Source organism: Tripterygium wilfordii, chromosome 6 (genome assembly GCF_013401445.1).
Source record: "Tripterygium wilfordii isolate XIE 37 chromosome 6, ASM1340144v1, whole genome shotgun sequence".
NCBI classification, from domain to species: Eukaryota; Viridiplantae; Streptophyta; class Magnoliopsida; order Celastrales; family Celastraceae; genus Tripterygium; species Tripterygium wilfordii.
This window is the reverse complement of record NC_052237.1, coordinates 476,259-490,439: the sequence shown is the minus strand read 5'-3', so window position 1 is coordinate 490,439 and position 14,181 is coordinate 476,259. Positions and strand designations below refer to the sequence as shown.

General features: G+C 39.6%; 5 protein-coding genes across 5 annotated transcripts; 4 read left to right on the top strand and 1 right to left on the bottom strand.

The window, feature by feature from the left end:
- Positions 1-992: 992 nt before the first annotated feature.
- Positions 993-3,308, bottom strand: LOC120000302 (pentatricopeptide repeat-containing protein At3g62470, mitochondrial-like). The gene is made up of 2 exons (XM_038848325.1): positions 3,014-3,308; positions 993-2,853 (listed from the first exon to the last, which is right to left on the bottom strand). Exon 2 carries the CDS (start codon positions 2,586-2,588, stop codon positions 1,224-1,226), a length of 1,365 nt encoding a protein of 454 aa, XP_038704253.1. The 5' UTR covers positions 2,589-2,853; positions 3,014-3,308; the 3' UTR covers positions 993-1,223.
- Positions 3,309-3,470: 162 nt separating this feature from the next.
- Positions 3,471-5,430, top strand: LOC120000433 (DNA mismatch repair protein MSH6). Its single transcript, XM_038848519.1, has 2 exons — positions 3,471-4,408; positions 4,743-5,430. Exon 1 carries the CDS (start codon positions 3,708-3,710, stop codon positions 4,398-4,400), a length of 693 nt encoding a protein of 230 aa, XP_038704447.1. The 5' UTR covers positions 3,471-3,707; the 3' UTR covers positions 4,401-4,408; positions 4,743-5,430.
- A 146-nt stretch (positions 5,431-5,576) lies between these two features.
- LOC120000434 (GTP-binding protein SAR1A-like) lies at positions 5,577-7,405 on the top strand. Its single transcript, XM_038848520.1, has 3 exons — positions 5,577-5,847; positions 6,195-6,326; positions 6,716-7,405. The coding sequence occupies exons 1-3, from the start codon at positions 5,719-5,721 to the stop codon at positions 7,034-7,036; spliced, it is 582 nt and encodes a 193-aa protein (XP_038704448.1). The 5' UTR covers positions 5,577-5,718; the 3' UTR covers positions 7,037-7,405.
- Positions 7,406-8,160: 755 nt separating this feature from the next.
- Positions 8,161-8,924, top strand: LOC119999708. Its single transcript, XM_038847421.1, has one exon. The coding sequence runs from the start codon at positions 8,222-8,224 to the stop codon at positions 8,702-8,704; it is 483 nt and encodes a 160-aa protein (XP_038703349.1). The 5' UTR covers positions 8,161-8,221; the 3' UTR covers positions 8,705-8,924.
- Positions 8,925-9,984: 1,060 nt separating this feature from the next.
- LOC120001042 lies at positions 9,985-10,988 on the top strand. The gene has a single exon (XM_038849255.1). The coding sequence runs from the start codon at positions 10,316-10,318 to the stop codon at positions 10,898-10,900; it is 585 nt and encodes a 194-aa protein (XP_038705183.1). The 5' UTR covers positions 9,985-10,315; the 3' UTR covers positions 10,901-10,988.
- Positions 10,989-14,181: the final 3,193 nt, after the last annotated feature.

Here is a 14,181-nt window from a genome sequence, read left to right as displayed (position 1 = left end):
GTCACTGTAGTCATGCTAACAGATGGAACATGATAGGAAATTGTTTAAATTCTGTTTCTTGGACTCTGATATTGCTCTTTTGCATACCAACTCCCTTGAAAATGTGTACAGAACTGTTGAAGACGGTATAGGTTTAGTACATCTTGTTATAGTTTATCTAGATTTAATTGTTGAACTGGTTAAAATGCAGCAGGTGGTAATGGAGACTCCTTCAGGGACTCGAGTCAAAGCCATGCTTCGCCTTGGATCAGAAACGTATCCTATCAATGCTGCCAATAAGGGTACCCTTTCTGAGCAGCTGGTTTTGATGAAAGAAGAAAGCATGAGCATACTGAAAGACTTCATCACCAGACATAACGTACCCAACGATGTACCAGATGAACTCGCTGAGACCTCCTCTGAAGAGGATGAGGAAATTCCCAAGAACTCTCATGTGAAATCGAAGAAAACAAAACTTACATGATTTGCATTTGAAACCTCATTGTATGCGAGAGAGGCAGATTCTTACACAATGTCCTGTTTTTAGCTTATTATGCTTAATGAATATTGAAGAATTATGTTGTTTCCTTGTAATGAGACCTATGTAGTTTTAGCAATATATGATTATGTTGTTTGATAATGAGTAAATGCACGAAAGTTTGTGCCTCATCTGCTTCTTTGCTCGAACTGATCACTGAACAAAGTAAAGAGCATTGTAGTCTCCGTTTTATTGGTCTGTAAATTACTTCAGTATCAACGCACTTCACCAAACTGGCACTAAACAGTCTGAATGACTTGTTCTAGAATGAACACTATCATCATACTTGAACCCTATAATGAAATTTACTCCCATATTTTACAGTTGCATATATAAAGTACATACTTCAGCAACAATATCATTGATTATTCCTATGTTTTCTCTTGTTTTTCAACAGTTTTCTTGTACTCGCAGCCCATTCAAAGTGAACTAGAACACATCCCATGGAATGGATGGCAATGTAAACCATTTGAGAAACCAAGAAATACCTCGCATTGCATAAAAACAGTAATGTCTGAAAAAAAATGAAAAGAAGTAGCCTTGTGAGGAGAATCACGGAAATAACATTAAGAAAAATATACAGCACACTCATATGCAGATCGAAAAAAATTCAGTGAGCAGTTCATAATCATAACCACACCAGATGCTTCCCTTTCAAGTCTTGCAATAAAACCAGACTTAATCTAGGAAAAAAGTAGGCTCAGTGTCAAGGACTTCTAACTGGATCTCTTCTCCTAACCCTTTTCTTCATCATCTCAGCCCATCTTGCAAAGACATTGGAAACTTCAAACTTCCCAGAGAACTTCATCTTTTGAGCCAACTCCTCAAGTACATCAGGCTTCCCAGCTCTTGAGAAATCAGCTGCAAACTTGTTGTAGTCAAGTTGTGGAGCTTTCATTCCTTTCTCTATCATTTCCTCAAGATATTTACAAGCCTCTCCTGATCTTCCCAGACTTATAAGCCCTCCAATGAACACTGTATACGAATTATCATCAGGGCAACAACCATTAGTACTCATTTCATCCCATACGGCACGACCCATTTCATAGTTCCTTGCCTGGAAGTAGGATTTCATTATCATGTTATAAGTGTGGATTGAAGGTTCAATTCCACTCTGAATCATCTTCTTGTATATCTTCACTGCGTCATCTGGCATACGCTGACTCGTCAACAATTTAATCAATGCGTTGTAAGTTTGGCCATCTGGTGGGCAACCCTTCTCTTTCATCTCCTTCAATAATCCATGGACCATGTCCATCCTCTTTTGATTCCCAAACCCTGTGATTAAACATGTATAAATTGCAGCATCGGGTTGGCACTCAGAGTCCAGCATTTCAACAAAGTACTCAACCGCCTCCCTCATGTTTCTTTGCTTACACAGATTACGAATCAAAATTGTATAACTCCTAACATTAGGTGTAGGTCCCTTGGCCTTCATAACCTCAATCAACTTGATGGCATCAGACCTCTTTTTACTCTTCAAAAGCCCTTCGAGCATAGTGTTATGAGCAATAATGTCAGGCTTAAAACCTTTGTCAATCATCTCATTCCAAACTCTCCCTGCCTCCATCAAATTCTTCACTTGACACCAACCATTAAGCAGCACTGAGTAAGTGCTCAAATTAGGGGTAAACCTTTCTTTCAACTTGTCAAAAATAGCCTGAGCTTCTTTTCCAAGTTTTGCCTTCCCAAGACTATCAAGCAAGGTATTGATAGTATCAGCACCAACTTTATATTTGTGCTTCTTCATCAACTCAAATATGCCAAGAGCTTTCTTTCTCTCTTTTGCAGCAGCAAAAGCTCTCATTGCAATTGTAAATGTCTCCATTGTCAGAAGCCGTTTCTCAGCCATCTCTTCAAGCATAGACACCATTGTCTCAAACTGCTTCGTCCTTCCCAATATATTCATCATTGCATTGTAAGTCCTGGAATCATGAGCAAACCCAGGTTTCTGCCCCGCCCAATTGAAGAACCGAAACGCGGGCTTTCTTGCCTGACGGAAACGTTGCAACACATCCACCACAAGATCATGCGATAAGTTGATCCTAAGTTCATCAAGAACAGCCTCCATGTTCCTATCCAACGCAAACAATTCGTCGATCACCTTGCATACCCTATTTACCTCCTCAGGATCTGAGCTAGACTTCACCCTATCGCTTTCAGTTTCACCACCACAAGTATCTTCCTCACATCCGCCGTCAAATCTTTCATCATTTTCAGAATTAGAATCAGTTCCGGCATCGGAATCTGCGTCATGGACTCCGAAGCTACAGAACCCTCGAGAAGTAAATTCCGATACTTGGAAACTAAATTCAGGATTGGGTGATGCTAAAGCTCTGAAAGTAAAGATTCCAGAGCTGAGGATCAGTGACATTGTTTCTTGAAGATGATAGAGTGAAGAGGAGTGTGGCAGAATATATGAAATTTGACGATTAGAACAATTGAGAGCACGATTAGAAGAAGAATGAAGCAAACGAGACAAGGGCAGAGAGCTACCGCCAGGAAGGCACACTTGCTCTCTTTGACGTCGTATTCCTCTTCGGTTTTGTCTCTGATGGAGAGAGAGTAGCTCTGTGGGTTCGCCATTTAAGTTCTGTAAACTTGATCCGAGTCTTGGGTGTTTGCAGTGACGACGGAGCAAGATTGAAGTGCTTATGGATTTCCTTAGAGAAAAAGTCATGAAGCGGCCATAAAAGAGCAGTGGACGGTGGAGACGAAAGAACTCGGTGAAGTGGTTCCGGTGGACGGGTGGAGGCTAGCCAAGTAATGTATTGGTAATTAGGTATGATTTCAATCGTCTCAACGAACGGTGGTTGCCAAATCACCAGGATTGGATTTTGGACTTGGATCAGACTATTGTTGGGTCATCAGGCCTAGGCCCATAGAAATCAACGCCCAATTAAGGCCTGAATCGTTACATGGGCAATTAAGGCCCAGGCGGAACAAGGGATTTGCATTTTGGCTGTGCCCAACAAAGAAATAGCCCTAATTCCCGCCAAAGAGCGCCGATTGCACGACACTTTTCCCGGGAAAATTCCATAAATTCCCGCATAATTACCCTTAAACGTAGTGGTAACAAGTCATCGATGAATCTCTCTCCATAGACATTCTCGATTATCACGCTTTTGTTACCTCCCTGTGAACTGTGAGGTCTTCAGCGCCATCAGCTTAAAGGCAGGGAGATTCTCAAATGGCGCCGTCACGTCGGCAGAGCAACGGCCGAACACCTTTGGTTAACCAACGATTCCAAATCACGGCTTTCTTCTCTAAATCCGCGACTCCATCGCCTTCTCCATCCCCCATGATCTCCAAACAAACCTCAAAATTGAACCGCAAGCCTAACCCTAGCCCTACTCGGAGCCCTAGCCCTAGCCCAACCACTCCTTCTCCCGACCAATCGAAACCTAAGAAACCTTTATTGGTCGTTGGTGGCACTATTCTTGCGCCGAACCTGTCGGTAAAGTCTTTTGATAAGGAGCCTGGCAAGCAATCGGTTCAACATGACGATGCCGATGAGGAATTCTTGGATTTGCGGAAGGAGAAGATCCAGTGGACTGAGGGTGCCAAGAGATTGAAGAGGTTGCGAAGGGGATCTTCTCTGGCTTGTGAAAAGAAGTTGTTGCTTGAGGAAGAAGAGGACCAGGTGGTGAAGGACTTGGAGGATAGCAGCGATGATTCTGGTCATGAAGATTGGGGAAAGAAGAATGCAGAGAAGGTGCTGAGTGATAACGATGCGGATGATACAGATTTGATTGATGAGGAGGAAGAGATAGAGGGAAAGCAATCGAGAAAGCGGAAGGTGAGCGGGGATGGCAATTTGGGATATGTCAAGAAGAGCAAGAGTGGTGGAATTGCAAGCAAGGGAGGGCTTAAGGTTAAATAATGCTGAGAGTAAGTGATGGAGTTTCTGCTCTCTTTTTTTCCCCAGCTGCTTTGTGATTTATTTCAGGCATGATTGAGAACGCCTAGCCGAATTCATTGAAGACATGAGAGGATTGCAAATAATGGACTTGCCTGTGCACCATATTACTAGTGGAATTTCCATATTTAGGAGTTTCTTGTGCCTAATGTGTGTTTCTTCACGATTCGTTATTTATTTTGCCGTTCATCTGAAAATTCTATTGACTTATGGTCTTCATCAGTAAGATTTCCTTTTACAAGCGTGGAATTCTGTTCAAAAGTATTTGTTGTTGCTGCCTATCCTTTTGCCGTTGCTCTAATGCAGATGGGAAGGTATCTAGTGGTTTTGAGGATGGTGCTACAGAGAGGATTGGCTTACGTGAAGCTGCAAGGTTCCGCTTCCTCGGGAGTAAGTTCTCCGAGGATTGGCATAATGTGCTTTACTGCTTTTGGTACGCTATTCTTGTTATGAAAACGATGCGAATGTCTTACTTTCCCATAGAATAGTGTGGATACACTTTGCATTCTCCTATTAGTTATTTGTTAGATAGAGGGAACTTTTGATCAAGTTAGTTTATGTCAAGAGTTAAATCCACGTCAATCTGGCCCAGTTCATGTTTTGCTTATCAAAAGAAAACCTGGCATAAATCGGGTTTATAAATAAAGCCCCAATCCTCACACATGAACACTTTTTTTGACCTGACTCAGATAAATAAAATTGTGCGGAACCAATTATTTAAAGCGAGCCGGTATATCCAAATCATTGTTGGTGTGTTTGGGTTAGAAATTTCGACAATTTGCATAACAAATAGGGTAAACTACAATTTCTAAAATCATGTAACATATTTTATTAATTAGGTTACGGGCATGAGCAGGCTGAGCAGAGGCCCGGATAGGAGGTAAGAGAAATGGTAAGCTTGAACAGAGTGCTAGTTACGATTAGCCGATTATGGTTCTATGGTACTGTTGAAGGAAATATAGGAGATTCATTAGGGTTATGTAAAAATAGAACTACCATCAAAATTGATTTTTAGAAAAAAAATTTACGAAGGTAGTCTTTTATGATGGGCTTAATTTACCGGATAAGGCTAGGCCCATGGGTCAGCTGATCCAAATCTGTTTCCCTTTTGTATCTGGCCCGGTTAAGGACGTGAATGACTGAATAGGTCGTCTTATAGCGGCACTTGAATTCGACGATCTGGTTCTCTCTTCCGCCATTCAATAGGTTAAGATCGTCTTACGAAAGAGCCGATTCTACTTGAAATTGTGATCGAATTTGTTCGTAAATTGAATAAGAAGCCATGTTTCTCTTCGATTGGTTCTACAGCGTCCTAGCTTCCCTCGGTCTCTGGCAAAAAGAAGCCAAGATTCTCTTCTTAGGGCTCGATAATGCCGGAAAGACTACTTTACTTCACATGTTGAAAGACGAGGTTCGATTGTAGTTTTTGTTGTTTTCAATTGCTTTTTCTGTTTTTGTTGCTTTCCAGACTATAATCATGGTGTCTCATGGATTCGCGTTTTTAGCGTTTGAAAAATCAGGAGACGATAGCGGTAACCCTAGATCTGATTATATTAATCATTTACATGAGAATTGAACTTCGAAGGTAGCAGCAATTAATGTTCATGGCGGCCTATTGATTGGTTTAATTGACTTAGTATTGCAATTTCCAGAAATTCGAACATCAGGAAGCATTAGATTTGCGGCCAATTTAAACAACAGAAATTAGAGTTATCTTTATAATAGAGTACTATTGATTATTCGTGAGGTTGTTTACAGAGATTGGTCCAACATCAGCCAACGCAATACCCTACTTCAGAAGAGCTTAGCATCGGGAAGATTAAGTTCAAGGCATTTGATTTGGGAGGTCACCAGATTGCTCGCAGAGTTTGGAAGGATTACTATGCCAAGGTGTGTTTACTCATATTCTTAAACCATACGATTAAGTAGTTCGGTGGTTACTGAATTCCTGTGAAATAATTTTTCTGGCAAGTTTTATTGTATCTGGGCGCAGCGTATGTATTCTGACTCTTCAGCTGTATTAAGTGTTTACATTGTGAAATTAAGCAACCAATTAGCATATCAACAGCCCTGCGTTCACTCCCACAAATGTTGCATGTTTCAATTCAATCTACCATATTTGCTATGAAAAAATAGAGAATATATATATATTCGTGTATGGACACCATTGATAATTATGTCTGGCTTGTGTTTTCGGCCTTTAATAATTAAAATGATTATTAAAGGTGCAAAATTATGCCGACATGGTTTGGTGATGGTTTTGGTTTGATGTGTCAAAGGTGGATGCTGTGATTTACCTTGTTGATGCCTACGACAAAGAAAGGTTTGCAGAATCAAAGAAGGAGCTGGATGCTCTCCTATCTGATGATGCCGTGGCTAATGCTCCATTTCTGATTTTGGGCAACAAGATAGACATACCATATGCTGCTTCGGAGGAGGAGTTGCGGTACCACCTTGGCCTCACCAACTTCACCACTGGCAAGGGGAAGGTAAACCTGGCAGACTCAAATGTCCGTCCATTGGAGGTCTTCATGTGCAGTATTGTACGGAAAATGGGCTATGGTGATGGCTTCAAGTGGCTCTCACAATACATTAAGTAAGGCAATTTTCGAAGGTGTAAAACAGATCAACTGACATAGCCCAACCTCATCGCGGCCTTCTTGAATGTTGTATTCATGTTTGATCTAGTCTTTATATGGCCTTGAAATTCGATCTATTGTGTTATGGATCTGTGTGGAAGGAGGAATTAATATCGTCAAGTCTGTAAAATTTGCCTGTGGCATCAAGTCTTTTTCTGCTACTTTTGTCTGCAAATACTTTGTCCTAGTTGTGGTGCATGTGATGTAATTTTAGGGATGTGTTTTTGTACTTAGGAGGATGAAAATGCAGAGATAGAAGATACATGGAAGACTACAATATGCAAAAAACGATTGTATGGCATGCAAATTAGGCATTCTTTTGTACTTGAACTCCGTTCTGATTAGCTTTCTTACTTTGTTTATGATTAAAAAGTTATGTGTTAGCCTGTTAGGTTATGCTGGTTCTTCTGTGCGAGGGAAACTCAAGTCTTTTCGTAGTCACTGAATCTTCTTTCTTGACTGAGAAGCTGCGAAATGGTATCTGGATATAGTGTTCAGTGCTTACCGAACAATTTTCTGAAGATGGAAAACGGTTTAGGTATCATTTCCACGTGAAGTTAAAACTTAAAACAATACCTTGAGTTTATGGCCGCAAAAAAGGTCAATAGCAACGAACGGTATCACAACATAGCTTGCTTGAACAATTCCTTGAATTGAGGCATCATAGCCTTTATTAATTGTCAATTGCGTATATAATTTCTGAAGTTGAATCCTGTGGCCTCTAATAATTAATTATATGTGCAACTAAGAAGACAATATTGTCTTAGCTATACCATTCCGTAGACGAGATGTAATTTGATTATTTGACTCCTTCCCAAGTGAATAAATCAACTGAACATTCTGGAATTTGATCATTGGAGTAAAAGATAAATCATTGGTCGTTGCCACATCAATGGCACTAAGCTGGTATACACTGAAAGCCCAGCGTCGTCGCCACTCCCACGCACATAAAAATGGGCCCACATTAATCTGCGCGTATAATGTCCTTCACTCCCTTCAGTCCAGTCAACGTTTCTTTTCTGTTTTTTGACTCTTTTTCGACTCGGCATTCGGCAAGTCTATAAAACTCCAATGAAGCACGTTTTGGAGTCAACAAATACTCCTTCATTTACTTTCATTCTCTCTTCCATCCTCTGAACCAAACACATGGGAAACTTGAACTCGTGCTTCTGTTGCCCGACATCGGCGAACGTGGTGACTCCCAAAACGGCAAAACTCATTGACGTTTATGGAAACGTTAAAGAAATCAAGGTCCCTGTGAAAGCAGCGGAGCTGATGCTGGATGAGCCTGGCCACGTGATTTCTCCCCTGGAGGAACTCCGACGGACTCGACACGTACCCGCCATGAAAGCCGACGATGAGCTCTTGGCAGGGAATTTGTATTTACTGGTTCCAGTGGGAAGAGTGCATAGTAAGATTTCGGAATCGGAGATGACAGTAGTGGAGGCGGCGGCGGCCGCGGGTGGTGGGAAGAATAAGAGGAGGGGGAGAGGAAAGGTTTTGCCGGCTGTGATTGAGGAGAGAAAAGGAGATGTTAAGGTTTTTGGAGATGCGGGGTTTCCCGGTAACCGGTTGGGGAGCCATCGACAGTGGAATCCAGTTCTTGAGCCCATACCAGAGTCCTTTTGAGAAAAGTAAATTCAGTTTTTAATTTCTAATTTTAAGGATTTAATTTTAATTTCTTCTTCTGGCAAGAAAGTTATGGGTTCTTCTGGGAATTGTTGATGAGAAAAATGTAGGAAAATCTGCTACCATTGTTCATATGACTATCAATTGAGGGATTCGTTGATTCAATTTCTGTAGTTAAAGAGTTTTCTCATTCAATTTGGGAGAATTTTGTTTCAATTGATTTGGTTGTGTTCTATGATCTCTATCCAAGTGTCAATTCAAAAAGCAAAACCCACTTAACCTTATCACTACAAGGTTGTAGCCTTGTGGGAGGAGAGTGGTGATGGTAGACTGGTATGGACCTTGGGACAATCTGGGCTTGTCTTGAGTGGCCCAAATTTTGTAAGAGATGGATAATCCAACATGACCTATATGCTTATACCCTGATGAGGCCCAGCCCAAATGAGTCATTGGCTTTTTCTCTATCCATCTTGAATTGCGACCACCAAGAGGAGGGAAGGAAGAAAAAAAAGAGCGAGCAAATATTAGCCGGTTTCGAATTAATCAATGATTCATGCAAATTAAGTGAAACTCGCAAAAAAATCTCAAATACAAAATTTAACTCCCAGTTTTGTTGGAGCTCGAATCTTGAAAGTTGATACAATAATACTGGGATCCCACCTGACTTATAGAATTAAAATGTATCCGATATTTTTTAAGATACATCTCGTTTAGGCCAAATTTGATATAGGATCAAATCCAATCCAAACTCGCTTGTTCCGCATTTTAAAAACTGTCATTGGTCATCACAGAGGCATTCTTCAAATTCAAAGTTGCGCTCACTAAGATGATCGAGAATACTATGAGCATCAGAGGTTTTTTGGCCGACATCAAAAATACTCATGAGTCATGTCGGCGTTCTCCCTCTTCACTCTACAGGGTGCTGATGCCCCTCAATGGATCATCAATCGTACATTCGACAATCTATACACGTAAAAATGTGTCAAATAAAATTTAAATTCAAACAGTGAAAATTTAATATTGTGGCAAGCATAATCAAATAAGATATCAAAACCCAATTCAGTGGAATATTTATTTACTCATATCAAATCCAAACTAAAATATGGAAATGAAATTGAACTAAACCACATGCTTTTCTTAGCCCATATGACAAGTCAGTTCCTTGAGACCATAGCCTTAGAAAACACTTGTAGAAGTATTCAAAGTCTGAATATACAAACAATATAATAATAATACTATTTGATTCATTGAGTAGTTAAACTAGTTACAGTTGAACCGTTCTCTTGACTTAATTTCAGATTAGGTAGAAACAATAGATTCATCACAGCCCTTCATCGATGGCCAAGCTACCTCCCAAAAAGCCACACCATTGGATCAAACCTACTTTTGTGAATAAAGTAGTTCTAGGAGACAATATCCCAAACACTTTGAAGGGCACTAAGCCAACGACCCAATCTGACCAATTCCCACCATGACAGTTATGGAGCTGTTTAACAAACACTTCGTAATTCGTATTCATAAGAACCCATCTCCATAAAATCGCTACAACATCGTCATAATCGACCAAATTGAGTTCAAAGAACCAGAAAATTGTCCATAAGTTTGATTGGTATGGGCAACTACATCACGTACCGTCTTCAAACCTTCTCCACCGGAAAAGTCATTCTATCGGACGGATCCATTCAAGAGTTCGACAAGCCATTGACGGTTGCCGAGCTCATGATGGAGCATCCACAACAAGTAGTGGTCGAGTTTGATCGCACTCAAAAAAGGCCAATTCCACTCCCAGCAGACAAAATGCTCGATTTCAAGAAAGTCTATTTAATGCTACCGGTGAAGCGAGGGAAGCCAGTGCCATTACCAGCAGAACAAGCACACAGAATCCTACTGAATGTTGCGAGGACAAGGTCTCTGTTATCGACATCGAGGTTCCTTCCACTGTTTGCTAGAATATGTTCTGCAAGCGTTGGAGAGGGAAGGAATTTTGTGGTTCAAAGGAAGGGGAGTGAAGAGGAGAAGAAGAAGAAATCGGGGGAGATTGATAGGTGGGTGTCATTATCTGAGCTGTTGCCAGAAAGTATGGAGGAGAGGCCGGAGTATTTGAGCAGGCAGATTTCGGGGAAAGGTTGGAAGCCTAGTTTGGATCCGATTAAGGAAAAACGGGTTGAGAAGAAAGTCCCTCACTGGTTGTTTTAGACTCTGTTTAATTCTACTGGTCTTGAATCTTTATAATGTTTATCTGAATGCTTTAATTTTAATCTTTTAACATATGATTTTTATTTGATTGGTCCTTTCAGTGTTAGATTACTACTATTCACCTTTACGTCGTTATTTCGCCAAATTACATCCCATAATCTATATTGGCGTGTATATATATATAGTCATTCAACAGAAAATGGAAGCCCTGGGCCTGCCCAAACTAGCCATCATAACTCATAAGCAGCAGTCAGAGAGAACCGATCTGGCCCAATATATATGAGGCCCAAGAGAACCCAACTGTGCGAGCCCAAACCTGCTAAGCATATAGCCCAACGTCAGAACCAACAGCGTGGCCTGGCCTCATCTCAAAAAAATCACATAGGCCTGGAAAAATGATGAATCTGGCACAAATTAACCAACCCAAAGGAAAAGGATAGTCCAGCATGGAAGAGCATGGTCAGGTGGGAAACTTCTGTATGCGTGGACCTAACAAATTTTAGTTTGGGTGCATAAATCAATCGCTAAAAGCTTGGCAGACCCAAAACTGCATATGGTAGCAAGGCCTGGTCCATCAAGATAAGAAGCCCCGAGACAGTCCTACAACATTCGATGGCCCAATGTCTCAAGGCCCAGCCCAGAAAGCCAGAAGTGCGGTTCTACTTCTATCAATTGCCTATCATAATGACGTCAAAATGAAGAATTTTAGTTTTATTTTTAAATATATCTGGATCCGATGACTTTGTGCAACAAGTGGTTCAGTACTGTGTGGAACAGATATGGTCAAGATGTCCTCACACATGTATGGAAATTCTTATTGGACGCTTTGACTTTCAGCATTAGTTTTTTGGAATTTTAAAACATTGACTACAGAAGCATGTGGAGGTTTGGCCATACACATAGACCACAGAAATCGCACTAAAATTCTTGTTCGAACATCATGACAGCATAACACACGATTACCCTTCATTCTTCAGTCATTAATTAGTACCAAACCAGTTAATCAAAATAGAGTTTAAAAACCCCTCACTTTACATCATATGAGCTGTAGATTTTAGGTGCTTGTGGGATCTCATGTCATGAGCTGTACTGTATGTACATTATTATGCAAATTCCTGATTGGAGACTAAGCGGGAGAATTCAAATCTATACATACAACTATACAAAATAAAGTAAAAATTCCACATTCCCCCCAAACACAAACTCTCTCACGTAGAGACAAGCAAGCAAGCAAGGAAGGCTAATAAGTTCTGCACAAGATCATGTTCCATGTGACGCACAAATTAATAATCGCCTGACTTTGGCATGTGCAAAGCCCAAAGAGGGGAGGAGGACCAATAATGTGTGTGTGAACTGTGAAGGCACTGATTTTCAACATTTTTGTGTTCATGAGCATGACCCGTCAACTGAGACAGGAATATCAGAGAATCCAATACTCCAATAAACAACAACCAGGCCAATGTATGTATGTATAATATTGTATCTGACAATTCTTCATCATCAACTACAGCCAGCCTCTCGTTTTCCCTCACTCTGGTGCATGACGTTAGTACTACTCACTTTTGGTTTTCATGGACTATGATATGTCTTAAGGGACATGACACTTTTTTCAATATATATAGCTATACTGTCATAGGCATCTCGCATCTTTTTCTTTTTTTCTTTTTTTTTTAAAAAAAATTCTATTATAAGAAATTATTGATGATATATGAAACAAAACAATTGTAATTTCAGTGGAAATTCATGTGTAATTAATTCTATGCTCAGAATGGAGGAATCACAAGCAAACGAAGTAGTATTATATCCTTTGCTTCTATTCAAAGTACTAAGAATTTCTTTCTAAATGTGAAAGGGACATATTTTTTTTTTTAATCTTTTATACATGCATATGTATTTTATTTATTTTATTTTTTCAAGATTAGTAAGTTAAATAATGAGAAAGGTTGATCGGAAAAAGCTGAATGAGGAGGGTGGTGGGCTCGAAAAGAATCTCAGAGCTTGCAGAAAGCCCATGACATTGAGCAAAGCTTCACAGTTCATGAACTCTTTTTCACATGCAAATACGTTGCCAATTATTGCAGAAAAATCTTTTCACTCTTTTAATCTTTTTTTTTTATCCAATAAATTAATTACTTTTATTTATTCAGCCTTAAAACTATTTTTTTTTTTTTTGTATTCTATTTATAAGCATTAGTAATATAACATTTTTCAATTAAGCATATTCTGCCAAAAAGTAAAGAGAGAAGAGGCCGATTAAAAAGTAGTATCCACACGCACAAACATGTTAAAATTTCTTAATTATTTTTGAAGCTTGAAGTTAACGTTTTGTCAGAACATTAAGCTCCCCTAGCACATATTCTTTCTACTTCATTACTGTACTACATTGTTTTGATGTTCAATCTTTTTTATAGTATTTTTTCCCTTGCAGTCAAATGTCTCAGCCTGGAGGGAGAGAAACTTGCATGTTAAAATCAGACAATCCCAACTAGAAGTGTGTAGTTAATTGTCGACGTTTCTATTTCAAATTGGTAATTTTTTATTGCAAGTCCAATTTGAAAATCATTCAAATCAATTGCACAAGCCCAGATTTTAATTCAATAAGAAGTAATTAACACAAAGATCTTAAACCAATATAACATATATAGTGTTGTTGTTAAGACTCGTAAAAAATCTCTCATCGGTTTGATGTGACCCGGCGATATTGTTTATAAATGTGGATCCAACTCCAAACAGTGTTTGGAGACATCTTTTGACGGATAAAGCCACGTAGACCTTAAACTCATAGTGCGGATATATAACACCTCAAGTGAATTGGGCTAAAACCTTTCTCATCTCCTTCTCGTCCCTTTTCATTTCTTCAAATTATCACATGTAAATATTGATTAATATTATTTATTATAATTAATTGATTCGTTAAGCTTTAAGCAAAGAATTTCAGGGACCACCACGAATAAGCTGGCTTTGTTTGCCATTTTGGAGGTTATAAATTGTAAGCACTACTAGGACACCACCATCATGTACATAAAGCTGCACGTAGTAGCACATGATCACGTGAAATCTCATCCAAGGCACGTGCGTCCCTCATCGCCCTCTCTGAGCTTTTTGCAGAGAATATTTTTTTTAAATTTTATAAAAACAAAAGGTCATTCACAGTTGAAGCAACAATGTTGATTGGTAAATCCACTTATATACAATAAAGACAAAAAAAAATTAAATAATTATTCTGCCGTCAAAAATACCAAAAGTGGTTATGTAAATTGTGCACAGCCAACCACATTAAC